Below are 16130 nucleotides of genomic sequence, written 5' to 3'. Positions count from 1 at the left end.
GTCAAAAGCCACCTCAGGTGAAGATGACATTAATAGGACAAAATACATATTTAATAGCTAGCGTATCATCCCCACCCATCTTAACTCAGTAGCAGGGCAAAGCAGCAAGGCTTCATCATGCTGGAAGTGTAGGAATTTTGCCAGAGACCTGTGCTGCCCTTCCCTTCCCCATGGAAAAGACAAAAGCAGAGAACTGCAGCCTCAGCTTTGAAAAGCTAGAAATAAAGTAGGAACCATTACACAGCAGCAATGCTGCCTCTCTCCTTACACACACACCTCGGCTCAGCAAAGCAAAGCGTATTTGACACATGCCCACATGGCATGGCTGTACCTTGAGCCATGGCAGGTCCTGCTCTAGGTGCTGATAGTTTCATTCTGCAAACACAACACGCAGATTTGCTCCACAGAGAAAGGAGTGACAAGTTTCCATGTCTCTGCAGAACAAAACACTTGGCTGGGTCGTACTGTTGACAGTTCAAGTAGCACTCCAAGTAAATCTGCACTGAGAGATTGTTTTGGCTGGAGACTAGACAGTAAACCTCTACTGCCTCTTACAAAAGGTAGATTAATCTGTTACAAGCCGGGAGACCATTAAATCCTGTAACTGCTCTGGCTGAATCCCCTCGTGTCCACCTTGGGAGTCAGCAGCACCCAGCCTGAATGAAGGACGCTGCTAGATTTACAGTGCTCCCTGGAATTTCTCTTTGTGTCCCTGGGTTTTGTCTCTCCCTGTCCTTCATCCACCCTCCTAATGCAAGAGATCTGATAAAGCGACTTGCTAAACCAATGGAATTGTATTGTTATGCTGAAACAAAAATAACTGTACATAAAACACGCTGGTGGAAAGGGAACATTTAAAGGAGAAAAAAAAGCAGCTTTTTTTCATAGCAGTACAGCAATGTACAGAATTTGCCACATATGCAGATCTGCAATATATCGGAAGTAGGGGGTTTTTTTTGTGTCATGACAGCATTTTTTTGTCGAAGTTTAAGGAGTCACATCTTCGTGATCCTGATGTTTAATTGATATCGGTGAGTCACCACCCATGCTGTGAGTCACTATGCTTCACATCAAGATGGAGGACTATTTGAAACATGAAATGCTTGGAAAGATATCTGGAAAAAGGTAACACCCAAAAAAGTAACCATCCTGTAACTTCTTTACAAGGGGTGAAAATCTGGACAGGGCTCATGCATTGAGTCAGTATTTGCACTGAAGTTACAAAAGCTGCAAATGGGAAGTCCGCTGCATGTTTATTGCTAGAAACACAAGCTGCCTCAATTAAGGGCTCCTGCCATCCTCCAGAGGCTGTAATACTGTCTGTGGCATCTAAGCACACTGAATACCCACTGCAAAAAGGTCATAATAAGATGCCTACCAAGGATTTGGTTTGTTCTACCTTCACCTTGATTGCTCAGAAAAGTGCAAGGCAGACCTTTCTGTACTTAAAAGAGCAAAGAGACGGGAGGAGAGATGCTCTGGTCCAATGCTTGCCTAGAGACTGGCACAAAGATCCCACAGGAGGGAAGCTGGACATGTACACCCTCTCCTCCCTCCCCCCCGCCATTTGTTCACAGTCCGTTTCCAATGACCGATGCCCAGATCGCTGCTGAAAGCACAGAGACCCTTTCCCAAAGAGTCTGCAGGTGGATTATAGCTCTGCTCTGGCTGCTCTCTCCGCTGGTTTCAGCATGAGGAGACCAGAGAGTCCCGCATGCCTTGGAAGGCCCTAAGCCAGGCATGAAGCTGCACCCTCAGTCCTCCCCCAGCCAGGCAGCGCCCAGCTGCCATGTTGGCATCATAGGCTCTGTCCTGAGGCATGTAATGTGCCCCACACACCACGTGTGGCCTCTCAACCCACAGAGAAAAGGTCCCACTGTGGGATCTCCAGCGTCTACATATCGCATGTGCCACGGCAGCCCCAAATTCCCCCTGGGGAAAAGCCACAAGCTCTTCTGAGCATTAGATGGTGATTTGAAGACCAGTAAATGAAAATAAATCTGTCATTTGTCACGGAGGTCTGTGTGTGTTGGGTCTCATCTTTCTTTGTTCCCCTCCTTCCTGCTTCATCTTTTTATAACCCAAACCTGTCAATTTTCGCTGCGCACCACTAGAATCCATCTTCTATATAAATACCTAATTTAGTGAGAGTTTGAAGTTTTGATGCCTTCAGATTCTTAGAGAGTTAAAAACGAAACACAAACCACAAAAGTTGTTTTCAGAAAGAATAAGATAATTAAAAAAATAAAGTTATACTTTTCATACAATATATGTAACAAAACAAAAAGAGTCTCCAGGTACTTATTCCTGGAGGAAAAGCTCCAAGTCAGCAGACCAAGAACACACACACAAAAAAAGCAAAGCAAAATAGCCAGTACTTCTACTGTGATATACCTACCACTGATGCCTTTTCCCAGTACTAAACTATCCAAGTAGTACTCATAGTTACAGCCACCAGAGACCACTGTACCAAGATTTGTCTCCAGGCTGCTACAGGACAATGCTTCTCTCCTCCTCAGCCCCCAGACAAAGATGACACTCTGCCTGTGTTTTTAAAGAAACTGTACAAGTTCCAGATAATGGTATGATGCTCAAAGCTATAGAAAATAAGTGTGCAGTTAAACCACACTGAAGAGGTTGCAGGAGAAGCCTCCCAGAGGGATGTGCCAGCCCAATTGCAACACTTAAAGTTGAGGTGGTTTTACTGCCACAGGTGTTTCTGTATCTCCCTCTCAGCTGCAGCAACAACAGAGCATTTAAACTATTTAACCTTCAAGGTTCAGAGTAAGGATGCCTCTCTTTTGAGATCACAGCTGGGCAAAGCACTTCCTGATCTGTATTTTAAGTGTCAATAAAGTGTTCTTGAGAACACCTGGTATTTTTTGACCACCAGTAGAACCAGCAGGGTGGAAGTATCCAGAAGGTCACATTTCAAAATGGAGACATTAAGATTAAAAAAATAAACCAAATCATTCTGGAAGACTTGAGAAGAAGGTACAAAAGTGAATTATTTCCTCTTTGGCCAACCACATTCAGAACCAAACATCTCCAAAGTACAACTTGGCTTATGTTTTTATTGGACACAACTGGATCTACCTGGAAAAAAAGAAAAGTCATTAAAAAGAAGAAAAAAAAAAAACAACAAGCCTGCTATCAAGAGGTTTTGTTGTTTGTTTTCTTTGAACAGCCACTCAAAGAAGCCTACAGCACTCACACTGGAATGCCTCAATCCACAACACACGCAGCATCTGACTTTGGAGCTCCTTCCTCTCTGTATGATGCTAGTCCTCCAAGTACCGAGAGCCTCTAACTTTCTTCAGCTTTATCGTAAGTGGATGCTTTTGCTGAAAATCTTCAACCAGTGCCTGAGTGCTTAGGACCTCTTAAAGATAAATCCTTCTAAAGCAAATTTCTAGTGAGCAAATAATACCTTGGTATTTTGAGAGGTTTATAACCATCTAAGTTTGCAAGAACTTCTACTCAGGTAGCAAAAGAGACACTGTAGGTACCAGAATATCACCTTTTGCTCAACATCTGCTTTCTTCCCATTCCCAACAAACCTGGAGTCCCTATTCCCATACGCTGGAGCTTGCTAACTCAACAAATGTGAGGGTTTGCTTTGTTCAGCTTCTTATCCAATTCATTTTTCTAACAGTGGGAACAACATTTTCTGTACTTTTCCTTCTGAGAAACCAGTAAACCATTTATGACCACAACAGACAGCTGGTAGGGAAAGCTGCAGCCCAGGAAACTCACTTGTGAACAACGAACACAAGGTCATATACACAGAAATTGTCAGTTTGCATTAACTACAGACATGACTGACCACCTGTGCAAAATGCTATTTGAAAAATAAAGAAAATAAACTACGTCTGACTACCACCACAAAGCCAAAGGCTTTGAGAACATGAGGACGGAGGGGAATAGGGAAAGAGAAAGAAGAGAGCACGTGAGCCAGAGGACACGCGCTTTGCAGTCTTCCAAGAAAGATATAATTAGATCATGCAGCATTGCATTAAAGAAGTTTCATGTACCTATGAAAACACTTTGCATCCCCACAAAACAGTACAGGACTGCACAATCGTGGACTTCCCAAATTTTCCTGATGGTTTCTGAAATACATCCTTTAAAACTGCATTTTGTGATATGCATGACTTAGCTGTGAAATTCCCACATTAATTTTTTTGAAGTGTATATTTTTTAAAGTCTGGTGTTTCAGCCTTAAAAATAAAGCAAAAGGGCTCAGTGCCACACTGTCACATATCACTGTGTGAACACTGACACATAAAACAGGACTTCCTCCTGGCCTGCAAGCTTCAACACCGTTGTGAAGATGTGACACCGGTTGTGTCAAGCTGCTTGCAAGCGGAGAAGCAGAGATACACTGCCTCCTATATTAATTACCTCCAGGTAGCCAGGCTGTCCTCATTATGCCCTATGAGGGGATGCTGTCCCACTTGCACCCAATATATATGTGTCCCTGTTCGCCCCGCCAGCAGCAGAAAAGTGATGCTGACAGCAGATGCGTTACTGTAGAATCTCCTGCCTGCACTCACAGAAGCAGCTTCAGGCTGCCAGCTGAGCTGCACCACACACATCTGTGTGCCCTGGGTCATATCTAATGTCTTTCAGCCATGGCTTCTCTCTAAGAGCTATCTCTCCAGCGTGGTGAGATGGCTCAAGCAACACCGCAATCACAAAACAATCCCAAGACTTCAAATATGCAAAAGAACACAAATCAACTTTATTTCAGAGCCAGTAAACTAACCTGGAAGAGACTTTAAATTGAATGCTCTGCACTAAATTACTTCTTAGTCTATACCAGAAGCAAAAAAAGACCCTCCAAGCTATTCACCGAGGAGGTCAGCAGAGTACTAAGATAATGGGATGCCACCTGAAACAACGCAAAACTGGAAAAGTTTCCTCTTTCCTTCAACTTCCTGCTTTAATCAGGAGCAATTAGCTCTTCCATTCCCAGCTTTGCTCTTGCCACAGGTCTCTTTCTTTACTCCACTGGGAGAGTGAAGAGGGAAGTTTGCTAAGTAAATAATCATCACTAATACGCTAACAATTAAAATACGATTTGTTAATCATATGACAGACTTTTGAATACTCAACATGATTAAATCAATAGCATTCATATACCACCCACTTCACTATCACTACTACTTTTATTTTCAGCAGCCCAAGTTCCCTTTATTCTGAGACATTTTGATCTTCTCCAGCCTTTGCCCTCCCCAGATTAGTCAACTAACTTGTTTCTCAGCTGATGCGATCTGCTTCATTTTTTCCAGTTCCATGGTGTCATCTAACATCAAAGAGTTGGGAGATACAAAATCTTGCTTGCAGTTTCATGAACTCCTATATTCATAATTTTCCAGAGAACATGATCGGGATATTTCCATCTCTCTTTTACATCTCTATTCTACAATTAAGTATCTTTCTGATACATATTCTGACATTATTAGGAGCCACTGTTACAAAACTGACTTTAATTTTAAACTTATGCTCTGCTCTAAGACCTGTAGCTGTTTGACTCCCTTCAGCTGCGTGAAAAGACCAGGAGCAAAACCACACCACTAGGACTGACACACACACAAAAACATGGTTTGAGTGCCATCTCTCAGTTTTCAGCTGACAACCACTTTTATTCTGAAAAAGGTACAGGCTGCTGGGACTGACTTCACAACCAAACTAAGTAAAAAGTTAAACTAGTTTTCAAATTCCTGTTTAGAACAGGTCTAAGCACTGTAAATAGAAGTCATATGTAAAAAAATCCTAACATTTTAGTTAAATATTAACATTCACTATCATCTGATTATCAAAAACAAGTTAACACTTCGAAGACCAGTATTTTTCAGGCTACCAAAACCACATGCGTGTAAAACATACTGCATATGCACAGACTGCAGAGAGCTGACACGACAAAACCTAACTTACTATCTTGTTGGACCTTCTTAAAAATCAGGGGAAAACCTTGAGAAAGTCAAGTGTGGCATAAAACACAAATGGAGAAGGGGGAAGGAGGAGACAAGAGGAGTGAGCTATTCCTCATGCGAAATATTTGCTCAAAGTCACTATAGACAAAAAATCAGACACCTTAATTTTAACATGCAACTATTGCTGCTGTGACCCTACTCTCTCATCATTTGATGACTACAGCTATTACAACTCAGGTAAGAAGAAAAGGAGAGGGAGGGGGTGAAAAAAAAAAAGATGGTCTGGTATTATATTAATTCAGACTTAAATATTAAGGAGAAAGAAAAAAGGAGAAAAATACTCCACTTGTTTTACAAATCAAAATATGAAACTGGTCTGTCAAGCTTGTATTGTTCAAGCAGCCAATGTTTGACCCAGCCCTGGGAGGCAGAGTAGGGGAAAAGGTCTTATGGCTTAATTTACATTCCCTATCCTTAATAATATTTGTAGGGTGGACATTGCGACATTGTCTACACATTGATGGACTTTAGTCTGGAGGCCAGGAGGAGACCGGCAGATCCAGAGCACTGCAGAGTAACAGGGAGATTGTGCAAATTCCTCCACAACTGTCTGGAGCTGAAAAACCTTTTCTACAGAACCAGACCACCCTGCTCTGAAAACAACATTCAAGGGTAACTATAAATCACATGTTGCTGGACCAGGCAAATGTACTGCTTCCATGCATCTCACAAGTGTAACACCATTTCTGATTCTTCCAGTTTTGCTGCTTGTGCATCTAGATAGGCATCCCAGAAATAAATACCAGGATATATTCGCTTAGTCTTTTGCTCTTGTGTTTCAGTAGAACAACCAGCATCTGGGACTCTCTCAAACTAAAAGACAAAATAAAAATCCCAACCAAGCCTTGAGCTACACACTGAATTTTTCTCCTGGGGAGAAGATGAGTCAAAAAACCCCCAAAAAATAACAAAAAAAAACCAAACCACAAACAAAAAACTCAAAACCAAGAATCAAAACAATTAAAAAACCTCCACACTCTTCTCCACAGGCACGAGTCCCATCAAGCCCATCAACCCCTGAGCACACCTGCCCTGGCCTCACCATCTTGCAGGGCAGGCAGGAGTTTCTGCCCCAAACGCTCCAGTTGCAGCACACACAGGTGCGCACTGCAGCCAGCCCGTTGCATTTCCCACTGTGTGGGAACAGGCACAGACCTACTGCACATTCCCAGCAGGTATGACGTGGCCTGGATCGGCAGGAGCTACTCAATGTGCATGTCAGTCGTCACTGCCTGCCGGGTTTTACGGGCCAGTGACACGGCAGGCTGTGCGGCACCCACACCGGGTGTGGGACAGCGTGGCTCCGGTACTGAGCGGTTATCAAGCGCTGACACTGGTTTTGCCTGGATACCTCCACGACACACCCCAATGACACATTCCAGAAGGGACTTGAACCTCCTTTCTCCTTCCTTCAGGTTTCTTCTTTCCGCCTTGACTTTAAAAGGGAACTCAGAGTACACACAAGGTCAGATGCTGTCAAAAGTCAAATCGAAAAAAAACCAAAAATAAACTACGTTATGACAACTAAACACACATTTCAGAGTCGAGGTAACCAGAGCCCAACAGAAGCTGCTCTGAGGGAATTAAGTGTGAGAACTGAACACTCAGCACTGCTGCAGAGCTGCAGCATCTTCCCATGACAGGGTTCTCTGCTCTTCTACACGTCTACAGCAAATCCCACTGCTTTCTTCTACAGCAAGATCTCAGCCTAATGGATTTCACAGTTACTCATGGGTAACCCAGCACCAGCCAGGCTGCACTGCCGAAGAGCAGGAGGAGGGAGGAGTATAACTGCCCCAAGCAGGGACATCCAGGGACATGGGGTAGCACGAAGAGGAAACCAGGCAGAAACAAATAGGCTGACAGGGAAAACAAAAGACAAGGTACACAAAAGCACTGGATCCCTTTCAGCAATTTCTAAATTTAGCAGCTCTCTAGAATTAATTTGGAAAGCTATGATTAAAGCTTTGCATCATTAGTATGGCCAAAAGATTTTTAAGTTAAGGAAAACTGTGTGTCTGGTGCTATTCTGTAAGTTATTTTATTAAACTACGAGCACCTTCATGTTTGGCTGGCCTGTAATCCTCATCTCAACATTACCATCAGAACTGACTCCAAATTAGATGCCTTCCTAAGTGCCAGTTTCTTCTCTTTGACAAATGCTTTAAGAAAAACATGTGGTCATCTCTTATAACCACACTCTTGTAGCCAGAGTAAGAAGAGGTAAAACTGTCAAATCACTTTAGAAATTTGGCTTTAGACTGCCTGAGCAGCTGGTGAATATACACCATAGCCTGCAACTTCTGCCACAGAATGGGCAAGGTTGGTATATTTAAACTAAATTACTGAGATACATGACGTATTAGGGAGTGGAAACAAAAACCAGGCAAAATCCCAACCATCTCAAACATCACATCCATCCAGAAAAAAAGAAAATATAGCAGTTGTTTGATGTACACACAGAAAATAAGGAATATGAAAAGCTCAATAGGAAGCCTTGGAAAGTTAAGAATGACTTTAAGATATTCTAATATGGAACTACCTTTCTGAAGGATTACTGTTAGTTCTACCAGTGCAACAAACCATTTATGGTAGGCTGAAATCAGATTCCCGTATCCAAGACACTTGATCTTAAGGGTGATAATAAATATTAATTCTATGTACATTCCCTCTAGGAAAAAAAAAGAAATAGAAAAAAAAAAAGGGAAAAAACCAAAACCAAACAAACAACACACCACATACCAGATAGAAAACCTGAGACTGAGTTCTGATGCCAGTATCAATCTTAATGCAGTCCCTGTTTTCTAGACCAATTGCTTAAAATTTTTTTGGCCCGTAGGTAACAGCCCCCCAAACAAATAAAACCGGTATCTAGGCTCACTGAACAAGTCTTTGTAGTCTGGTGATATCATCATGCTTGATTATCTCAAAGATCAACATCGGGTAGTTTGCTGTTCGCAGGCAGAAGACAATTCTGCACTGCCAGGAAACTGCAAGTACTGTTCCCGAAAAAAACATCCCCTTCCTTCAGGCCACTCAGCCAGAAACTCATTCCAGTGTTTTAGGGTGTTGTTCACCAGCACCCTGATAACCAGCAGACTCCACCACCATGTTCAGTGTGCACAGGCTGGCCCCAGAGCAGCTGCAGCAGGACAGGCGGCCAGCTCCCTCACTCCCTCTTTACCAAACAGGTTTCTCAAGCTAGAGACTGCTCAGACTGGCAACCACTGACTCTTGATCAGCTAACTTGCAGAGGGAAAAGAAGTTTGGGATCTCTCCCATAGCTGAGAAAGCTGTAAGAAAATAGTAGTAGAAGTTTGCTTTGGTCTGCCAGTATTTCTGGATACATCAGACCACAAGGACTTGTTGACCCTCTCAGCACCCCTTAGGAGCACAGACAGTCACTTCAAAGCCTCACCTGAAGCGAATTTAGTGTACTCTTCCTGCCCATCGCAAGTGTCTGCCTTGCAGGTCCCTACACCCCCTACAACCCGTAAAGTGAAGCAAGGGCACGGATGATACACTAGCTTCAGTCTTGCCGCTTCTGATCCAACTACCGCACTGGGTACAATAACTCAAAGTTTTCATTGATTTGGGACTAAGTAGAAGCCAGTCAGCCAGGAAGTGACACTGACAAGACAAATCCTGGGTGCTGCAGGAAAAGAGAGAAGCATCAGCATTTCTGAAGCCTCTTTGCAGAGACCAGCCAACTGGCAGATTTGGAGAAATGAGTGAGAGACCTCCTCCCATTTGTGCCTGGAAAGGGTGGCACAGCTCTTATTTTGGGAAGAAACTTGTGAGAGTGATCCCTTCAAATTAGTTAACAAATACACTCTGAAAGTCCACTTGAAATGCACACCTATACCCTACCTCAAGAAATATCACCCTACAAGCAGTGCCAAATTTGTCATCACTTATCACATGCATTTGTTTGTTTTACCATTTCTGGCTACTTGCAGATACCATAATTCCATGAGGCAGCACCATAGTCTAGGGCACATGTAACTGCACAGAGACCTTTAATTTCATTAACCCGGGGGGGGAAGAAAAGAAAAAAGGGTTTGAAGAGAAAGTTTTCTACCCAGTAAGCAAGCTGAATCAGCTGGAGATGTAAGTGCCAGAACTTCCATATAAGCAAGGGAAAGAAAGGCTGGTAGGGCACAGACATCACCCCTTGCAGGAATAAAGAGCATCACATTACAGTCTGAACTGATCAAAGTTCACACCAAGACAACACTGCTCAGTGCTCGCTGCATGGGAGCCCTGCCCCTGGACAATTCAGCTCTTCTGAATTAAGGTCTGCTTTTTTGGATGGGACAGTTTGCTAGAGGCTCAGCCAAACTGGCACAAGAACGATCAAACCAGTGGCAAATAGGTAAAATGATGGCATGTTACTTGGGAAAGGAGATGACTCAACCCAAATCAAGTGGGAAGCTGAGAGCCAAGGGAACAGCATTGCAGCAAAACAAGGCATCTGGAGCAGAAAAGCAGCCACAACAGGAATTCCCTTGTGACTAGACACGAAATATTATTACATAATTGCTCTGAGTGATTAAAACACAGTCTTCAACTAACCACTTCCCACTACGCCACCCCCAAGAGGTGGACTGACCTGGAACGCTGCGGGTGCGGACGGAGGGATGCTGTGCCATCAACCGCTACAATTTAATCAAGTCTTAGTCCTTGCTCATCATCAGCTTTTGGTGATCGTTACATAAATTAGAATTCAGAACAACAAACAATCCCACCACGTAATGCAATCGAACACAGCAGACAGCTCATCTTAGTAACAGAGGGGAAAAACAACCATCAATCCTATAACTAAGAGCTTCCGTGAGAACTTTGCCCCAAGATTACAGCTGGCTTTGCAGATGGCCGGAAGATCCAGGCACTGAAGCAGCCAACAAGAGGGTTAGAAAAGTCCCTGCTAAGTACACACTCCAACTTCTTGCTAGGCTTCACAGCTACGTACATTTAGTTGTCATTACATTGTATATTGCGTTAGTGCTAATGATTTACCTGAAACGTTACTTTGTAAATGGGTAAAATGAGACCTGAGGTTTTCACATGGAGAGAAAAAAAAAAAAAAAAAAAAAGGAGGATGTTTCTCAGCATCCTTCCTTGGGACAGCGTTGACATACACAGACCATCTAAAAGACAGATTTTTATTTTTTACTAGCCGTATGCCTAGAGGCTAGTTCAGGATAGATATCTTACAAGCAATACACATGCACCCTGTTTATAGTGATGTGATAATGGTGATGTTGTGATAAAGAACAGATAGAAATCCTCAAAGAAGCCAGTAAAAAAGCTTTACAAGCGAATTCTCCTAAAGGAAGATATTTATGTATAAACCAAGCTAAAGTCCAAGATTTATGTACGAAGTCAGGACATTAGCTCAGATGGGTGATTTAATATGGCCACTGGAATCCCTGTGGTTAAATTATGCATCTGACCTCTTTGCCATATGTATTTCAACAATGTTAAATAATAAGCAGTATGTCCTTTATTACCAGTTCCAGTGACTGGCAACACTATAAAAAGCACCGTTCCCAGTGACTCAGCTGAGGAGGTCAGGGTAATAGCAGTGCCTCGTGTGGCAATACCACTCTTCAAGGAAGCTGCAAGGCCACCTCTGGCTCCAGCAAAGACTCAAGGAGAAGCGGGGTTAAGCAAAGCACAGAGTGGGGCTGGAAACAGCGAGATCTATCAATCCCAAGCATGACATAGGCTGGGAAAAAATGGGCATCAAGGAAGGAACAGCTGAGAAAGCAGAGACGGAGAGACAACATCTGATGAAGGGTACCATTAGGAAAGAGGCTACGGAGACAGTAATTTAACATACTTGAAGGACAGCTATCTGCTCCAGAGGAACAGGGTGCAGTGAAGTCTCACGCACGGACAAAATGCAGAGCAGGAAATATGCTTTGTGCTAAATAACCACAATTGTTTCGTCATTTCTGAAGACAAAGCAGCAATGGAGCATCCAGCAGTGGTTAGCTTGGACTGCTGAAGATGAGAACAATGGGATTTACTGGCCAAACAAAAGTTCGTTTTTTATTGATATACTTTTGGCTCTCTTTGTGATATTTCAATATAACCCCTGGCTACTACATAGATTAGTATATATTAGACTAAGCTTTAATAAAATTCTACTTAGGAAGATGAGAACATTGCATAATACATTACAGAAACAAATGTATTTCTGAGGGGAGTTAAAGGAGATCGGAATATCCAGTCTTCTGAATTCATCCAGGGCAGCTCTTTCTTACAAGGGACAGTGGATGCATGTAAGAGGAGTCAGCGGTTACAAGGATTGCTCCCACACTATCAGAGCTCCTGGGGGTTTTTAAGAAAGGAAGTCCAAATTAAGCTACCCTGATGTTCTGCCTGGGTTTTTCTTCTCTTTCTTCATTAGGATAAAAATCCACCCAGAAAAACCCCAAAACAAAACCAAAGCACAAAGTAAGGAGGAATCCTGACCCTGAGAAAACAACCTAATTATAATTACATGGGATTACAAATCAAAGAGAAAAAGCTGCCAAGTTTTTGAAAGTGAGCATACAACAAAAATAAAACTCCACACTGGAAAATCCCATAGTCTCCAAAGGTTACTATTATTCTTTGTAATAGAAAACAAGCCAGGAGGGACCACAGCTGTTTATTTACCCCTTAAAATTGATCTGCCCTTTACTGCAAGTTCTTCCAAAGAACACTTCTTTTGTTATTTTTAAAGAAGCATGCAATATAGCAAACTAACTCTCCCCCGACCTTTTGTGGCCAACTTGATGATGACCTTCAAAATATTCAAATATTAAAAAAAAATAAATAAAGTTTACTCTAAAAAGAAATATTGATTTTTTTTTTCCTATGCTTAAGCATCAGTGTTAAACCCTAAAACATATGAAGAGCTCAGTCTCTGGTTATAAACAGAATAAAATCTGCCTCTCCTAAATGTCAAATTTTATATTATGCTCTTCTACATCACAAACTAGTCAAATCCACCATGTGCTCGTGTTTTTCTCATGGAAGGAGTGTAGCAGGGCTGCTTTTGTTTGTTTTGGTTTTTTTAAATCCATTCAGGGTTCAAGGTTTTGAGGGATTTGCTTTACTTGCTTTTCCCCCAGTTGCGCACGCTTTCAAGGGACACAAAAAAAGACGTAAATGTTTTTTGGTGATTAATATGAATGCATGCTGGCTGATCAATGGACAATCATATCGGTCATCTGATTATTGCTGCATTTCTTTCTCCCAAATAGATAAGCACAGTTAACCCAACACACTGTTGGTAATTTTTGCTGACCTTACGGGGGGAGTCTTCACACTAAGGGAACTACTTCCCTGGTGTAAGAGTTTCATTTTACATTTCCTAGAGCTCCAGTTGCTTATTAATACCATTGAGGCCCACTCAGAGATGGCAGGGCTTTTGCGGGGCTGGTAGCATAAACAAGCCAAAGCTTTCAGGTGAAAAGGCAAAGCATTTTTTTTGCATGCGCTACTCAGCAAATATGAAGCAAGATTAGAACGCGGCGCAGTCTGCCTTACTAGAAATTTTCCACCTTAGCCATTACATTAGGAAACACAAAACAGAGCAGCATGCGTTTTCTGCCTCTGGAGTACGACAACTTGTATGAGACATTTCTTCTGTTATTGCTCTACCAAAACAGTTATCAAGAGAGTAAGTACAAACCAAGAACAATTCAGCAGAACTTTGTCTGTTTTTCTCCCCAGTGACCACCTCATCGGCTTCCCCAAAAATCAACCTGGTTTTTGACTTGTATGGCTGTTATGGTGTTCTCGCACAAAGATGAGTAAGATCACAACAGGAGCCTTCTCCACAACCCTTTCCCCCCACTACCTGGTGACACTCGCCCATGTTGCCTTTCCCACAGACACCTCCTTCCCAAGACAGCAGGACAGTTGCTGAGATCCCGAAGAGCTGCCAAGGATCCCATTTCAGGACATAACTTTGCAGCTCAGCGTCGCAACCAGCATCCAGGTACAAACCCACAGGACAGACACCGAGGGAAGGAAAGGATTACAGGGATGTGGGATTTTACGCTGGTGAGAGAGTAACCCATGGGGCAGCTGACCGACCCAGCAGTGGCATATACAGACAGGTGTGCATGATGTTCAGCTCGCTTCCCACTGCTTGAGGTGAGCAGGTGCCAAGCAGGGCTGAGGTAGGGACAAGGGGGTCTGTGAGGGCTGGACAGGGAGCGGGGCTAAGGAAAGACACCTTTCTCACCTTGCTCACAACGTTTTGGACGAGACCGGCTCTGATGCGGTAGTGCCACTCGTGGCAGTCGCACTCGCTGACATTGCCCCCCGCGGGGGTGGGCAGCCCGGGCGTGGGGAAGATGCTCCCGTTGCCGCTGTGGTTGGCGTGTCCCGTCACCAGGGATCCGCTCCAGTTGCCCTGCCCGTCGGCCTCCCGGCACCAGAAGTCGGGCTGGTCCAGGAGGAAAGAGTCCGAGAACTTGCTGAAGCCGATGAAGAGGGCCGGGACCCAGGTGAGCAGCACCAGGGTCCGCTGGTACCGGCCGCCCAGCCCCCCGAGGAAGGGCAGAACCGAGCCGTCGTAGTCGAGGAGCAGTGGGCTGCAGGCGGCAGCGGGCGGCGGCACCGGCACCGCCTGGATCTCAGCCCCGATAGCGTTGGCGGGGGACGGCCCCAGGGGGGTAGCGGCACTCCCCCCCGCGGCCCCCGGCACCGAGCCATTCTCCTCCGGCAGCGGCCGGCCCCCGCCGCCCGCCTCACGGCGCCGGTCTATCGCCATCCAGCCGCCCGGGAGGGGGGGGTCACATAAGGGGGGCTGGGGCAGCCCCGGCTCCCTCGCGAGTCCTTCCCTCCCTCTCCTCCGCGCACACACACCTTACAACGTAATATATTGCACACACGCTCCCAGCCGGACCCGGCAGCAGACGGATGGGGAGGGCAGGAGGGGAGGAAGGAGATGGGCGAAGAAAGGGGGAGGCACCGAGCGAGCCCCTCGCTCGCTGCCTTCCTCACCCGCACCCTGCGGCCACGAACCGCTGCAGCTGCCGGCGGTGCCCCCCCTCCCCTCGCCTGTGCGTCAAGCTGCACTCATCCCAGCTCTCCCTTCCCCCCTCCGAGAAGCACCACCGAAAAATAAAAGGAAGGATCCAGCCGGATCCGAGCATGCAATGGGCCAAAGGAAAGGGAGGGAGAAGGAGCCGAGGAAAAAGCAAACCACAACACACACGCAAAAAAACCCCCACCACCCTGCGAACCAAACCCTGCAACAACAAACCAAGCAAAACCGGTGCAGCAAGGCTCTACGAACACGCCTCCTCTCCCGGTTTTGGTGAGGAGGAGGGAAGAGAGGAAAGGCAAAGGAAGGGAGAGAAGAAAATAACAGCTCCCGACGCGGCTTCCCCACTTCCCGCACAGCTAAGGGTCCCCCCCCGGCCGCGGCAGCAGCGGCGGCGGCAGCCCCCAGCACCCCCCCACCGGCCCCTCGCAGCCCCGCGTCCCGCACATCTGGCTCTGCAGCAGGGGGCCCCTCCGCGGCCCGGGCTGCGGAGACCGCCGCCGCCGCGCTCCTCCCGCGGCAGCCCGCTCGCCGTGCCGCCGGCCGCACCTCCAGAGGCCGGGCAGCCCGCCCAGCTCCTCACCCTCCGCCTCCCGGCGGCCCCTACCTGCGGGCCCGGCCCGGCCGCCGCCGCCGCCCTCCGCTCCGCCCCCGCGGTGCCGGGCGGCCGCACCTGCTCCCGCCGCGCCGCCGGCCCGGCCCGGCCCCCCTGCAGGGACCCGCCGCCGCCGGGGGCGGGACGGCGCCTGGGGGGCGTGGAGGGGCGGCCCCGCGTGGGCTCCGCACCGCCCCGCGGCCGCGTTGCGCTCCGCCGCGCCGGGGCAGGTATCGCGGCGGCGGGGTGAGGGCCGGGGAAGGAGGTGCTCTCGCTGTACGGCGCGCTGTTATTTCCATATCAATTATTTACACGGCATCCCTTTAATAATGCAGCGCCGCTGCAGCTGGCTGGGCTGGAGGAGCACCCTGGGCGGCTGAAGAGGGGACGCTGCAGCGGGGACAGACCTAGAGGGAAGAACTGAAAGTCGAAGGGGGCATTTCTGAGACTTAGAGCGGTGCAAGGAGATGTACCTGTGTTG

The 16130-nt window shown here is 46.1% G+C and overlaps 1 protein-coding gene across 2 annotated transcripts in view; it reads right to left on the bottom strand.

The window, feature by feature from the left end:
* The window catches only part of SLC22A23 (solute carrier family 22 member 23), a 119094-nt gene extending 103352 nt beyond the window's left edge, over window positions 1-15742 (bottom strand). For both annotated transcript variants that reach the window (XM_065628275.1, XM_065628276.1), the window contains exon 1: window positions 14248-15742. In XM_065628275.1, the coding sequence (XP_065484347.1) occupies window positions 14248-14778 (531 nt within the window). In that variant the 5' untranslated portion in view covers window positions 14779-15742. The remainder of the gene's footprint in view (window positions 1-14247) is intronic.
* Window positions 15743-16130: the final 388 nt, after the last annotated feature.

Source organism: Caloenas nicobarica, chromosome 2, assembly GCF_036013445.1.
Source record: "Caloenas nicobarica isolate bCalNic1 chromosome 2, bCalNic1.hap1, whole genome shotgun sequence".
Classification (NCBI taxonomy): Eukaryota; Metazoa; Chordata; class Aves; order Columbiformes; family Columbidae; genus Caloenas; species Caloenas nicobarica.
The sequence above is the reverse complement of the archived record's forward strand: the minus strand, read 5'-3'. Positions and strand labels throughout refer to the sequence as shown.